The sequence below is a fragment of the Scyliorhinus canicula genome, chromosome 20 (genome assembly GCF_902713615.1).
Source record: "Scyliorhinus canicula chromosome 20, sScyCan1.1, whole genome shotgun sequence".
NCBI classification, from domain to species: domain Eukaryota; kingdom Metazoa; phylum Chordata; class Chondrichthyes; order Carcharhiniformes; family Scyliorhinidae; genus Scyliorhinus; species Scyliorhinus canicula.
In genome coordinates, this window is record NC_052165.1 from 96858532 (window position 1) to 96862352 (window position 3821).

The following is a 3821-nucleotide window of genomic DNA, read 5'->3' on the forward strand; positions in this document are numbered from 1 at the left end:
GATGAAGGTAGAGCAGTTGATGTCGTATACATGGATTTCAGTAAGGCGTTTGATAAGGTTCCCCATGGTCGGCTGATGAAGAAAGTAAGGAGGTGTGGGATCGAGGGAAATTTGGCCAATTGGATAAGTAACTGACTATCAGATAGAAGACAGAGGGTGGTGGTGGATGGAAAATTTTCAGACTGGAGACCAGTTCCCAGGGGTGTACAACAGGGATCAGTGCTGGGTCCTCTGCTATTTGTGATTTTTACCAATGACTTGGAGGAGGGGGCTGAAGGGTGGGTCAGTAAATTTGCTGATGACACCAAGATTGGTGGAGTAGTGGATGAGGTGGAGGGTTGTTGTAGGCTGCAAAGAGACATTGATAGGATGCGGAGCTGGGCCGAAAAATGGCAGATGGAGTTTAACCCTGATAAGTGCGAGGTGATTCATTTTGGTAGGAAAAATCTGAATGTGGATTACAGGGTCAACGGCAGGGTTCTGAGGAATGTGGAGGAACAGAGAGATCTTGGGGTTCATGGCCGCAGATCTCTGAAGGTTGCCACTCAAGTGGATAGAGCCGTGAAGAAGGCCTATAGTGTGTTAGCGTTTATTCACAGGGGGCTTGAGTTTAAGAGCCGTGGGGTTATGCTGCAACTATACATGACCCTGGTGAGACCACATTTGGAGTATTGTGTGCAGTTCTGGTCACCTCATTATCGGAAGGATGTGGAAGCATTGGAAAGGGTACAAAGGAGATTTACCAGGATGCTGCCTGGTTTGCAGGATAGGTCTTATGAGGAAAGATTGAGGGAGCTAGGGCTTTTCTCTTTGGAGCGGAGGAGGATGAGAGGCGACTTAATAGAGGTTTATAAGATGAGGAGGGGGATAGATAGAGTGGACGTTCAGAGACTATTTCCTCGGGTGGATGTAGCTGTTACAAGGGGGCATAACTATAAGATTCAGGGTGGGAGATATAGGAGGGATGTCCGAGGTAGGTTCTTTACTCAGAGAGTGGTTAGGGTGTGGAATGGACTGCCTGCTGTGATAGTGGGAGTCGGACACTTTAGGAACTTTCAAGTGGTTATTGGATAGGCACATGGAGCCCACCAGAGTGACAGGGAGTGGGTTTCGGACAAGGCTCGGCACAACATCGAGGGCCGAAGGGCCTGTTCTGTGCTGTACTGTTCTATGTTCTAATCATGGGTGACCGGAGATATTCAGGATGCAATGAGAAGGAAAAGAGAGACTTCAGCAAATACAAAGGGAGAAAATCATTCGTGCAGTGCAGAAAATGCAGGCTGGAGCTTAAGCAATGAGAGACAAAGAGGAGATATGAGAAAGCTCTGGCTGGTAAAAGTATAGAACAATCCCAGGATATTCTCTAAGTATATCAATGGGAAGAAGATACATAGATATATAGAACATACAGTGCAGAAAGAGACCATTCGGCCCATCGAGTCTGCACCGACCCACTTAAGCCCTCACTTCCACCCTATCCCCGTAACCCAATAACCCCTCCTAACCTTTTGGACACTAAGGGCAATTTATCACGGCCAATCCACCTAACCTGCACGACTTTGGGCTGTGGGAGGAAACTGGAGCACCCGGAGGAAACCCACGCACACACGGGGGGAGGACGTGCAGACTCCGCACAGACAGTGACCCAGCCGGGAATCGGACCTGGGACCCTGTGAAGCAACAGTGCTAACCACTATGCTACCGCGCTGCCCAAAGAATAAAGGGGACCAGTGAAACTCGTGTCAGTGGTGGGGAAACGATTGGAGAAAATTCTGAAAGACAGAATCTATCTCCACCTGAATAGTCAGCATGGCTTTGTCAGAGGGAGTTAATGCTGACAAATCTGATTGAATTTATTGAGGGGGTGACTAGGTGTGTCGGTGAGGGGAGTGCAGTTGATGTAGCTTACCTGGATTTCAGAAAAGCCTTTGACAAGGTCCCACTTGTTAGACTTATAAAGAAGGAAAATGGACAAGAGATACAGGGTAACTTGATAAGGTGGATTCCAAATTGGCTTAGCTGTAGGAGACAGAGGCTGATTACAGGCGGCTGCATTAGTGACTGGAAACCAGTGACCAGTGACCTAGCATAGGGATCTCTGCTGACCCCCCTATTATTTGTCATTTATATAAATGACAGAGATGGGGGTTAGGATCAGTAAGTTTGCGGATGACACAAAGATTATCCGGGTAGTTAATAATGAATACCCTGGGGCAGCAGGGTAGCATGGTGGTTAGCATAAATGCTTCACAGCTCCAGGGTCCCAGGTTCGATTCCCGGCTGGGTCACTGTCTGTGTGGAGTCTGCACGTCCTCCCCGTGTCTGCGTGGGTTTCCTCCGGGTGCTCCGGTTTCCTCCCACAGTCCAAAGACGTGCAGGTTAGGTGGATTGGCCATGATAAATTGCCCGTAGTGTCCTAATAAAAGTAAGGTTAAGGGGGGGGGTTGTTGGGTTACGGGTATAGGGTGGATACGTGGGTTTGAGTAGGGTGATCATGGCTCGGCACAACATTGAGGGCCGAAGGGCCTGTTCTGTGCTGTACTGTTCTATGTTCTATGTAAGTTGACTGTCTTGGGTTACAGGAAGGTATGGACGGGATAATAATCTTAATTAGTGTCACAAGTAGGCTGACATTTACACTGCAATGACGTTACTGTGAAAAGCCCCTAGTCGCCACATTCCGGCGCCTGTTCGGGTACACGGAAGGAGAATTCAGAATGTCCAATTCACCTAACAGCACGTCTTTTGGGGCTTGTGGGAGGAAACCGGAGCACCCGGAGGAAACCCACGCAGACACGGGGAGAACGTGCAGACTCCGCACAGACAGTGACCCAAGCCGGGAATCGAACCTGGGACCCTGGAGCTGTGAAGCAATAATAACAACTGTGCTACCGTGCTGCCCTGTCAAATGGAGAGGAAAGTGGCAGATGGAATTTAACTCTGAAAAGTATTAATTGATACACTTTAGGAGTAATTTGCCAAGGAGATATTCAATGAATGGTATGTCACTGGAAACCCTGAGGATCGAAGAGACCTTGGAGTGTTTGTCCATAGATCTCTGAAGGCAGAAGGGCAGGTTAATAGGGGGGGGTGAGAAAGGCACATGGGTCACTTGTCTTTATCAGTTCGAAGGCACAGATTACAAACGCAGGGAGGCCATGTTGGGAGTTGGAGAACTTTGGTGAGGCCACAGCTGGAGCACTGGGTGCAGTTCTGGTCGCCACATTATAGGAAGGATGTGATTGGACTGGAGGGGGTGCAGAGGGGATTCACCAGGATGGTGCCTGGGATGGAGCGTTTACATTATGTAGAGAGGTTGGATAGGCTTGGGTTGTAGTCTCTGGAGCAGAGATGACTGAGGGGTGACTCCAACCAGTGGAGAGTTTTCCCCCTGATTCCCATTGACTCCAGCTTAGCTCGGGCTCCTTGATGCCGCACTCGGTCAAATGCTACCTTGATGTCAAAGGGCAGTCACCCTCCCCTCACCTCGGGCATTCAGATCTTTTGTCCATGTTTGAACCAAGGCTGTAATGAAGTCTTCTACACCATCGAATTTTGTGATTCTCTCCCCCTGTCTCTCACCTTCCTTTCTCTATCCCTCTCTCCACCAGTCTGTGCCCTCTATCCCTCTCTCCCACAGTCTCTCCCCTCTCGCTACCCCTCTGACCCAATCTCCCCATCTATCACTCCTTTGTCCTTCGATCTTCCCCAGTTCCCACTCCTCGCTATCCAGTCTCCCCCCTATCGCTACCCCTCTCTCCAGCAATCTCTCCCCTATCGCTATTCCTCTACCACCTTCTCTCCCCTTCCTCTACCCCCCT

At 49.5% G+C, this 3821-nt stretch overlaps 1 protein-coding gene across 1 annotated transcript in view; it reads right to left on the bottom strand.

Moving 5' to 3' along the window:
* Positions 1–2934: 2934 nt before the first annotated feature.
* Positions 2935–3821, bottom strand: part of LOC119954824 (syntaxin-4-like) — a 19110-nt gene continuing 18223 nt past the window's right edge. The window contains exon 4 of the mRNA XM_038780366.1: positions 2935–2940. Within this exon, the coding sequence (XP_038636294.1) occupies positions 2935–2940 (6 nt within the window). The remainder of the gene's footprint in view (positions 2941–3821) is intronic.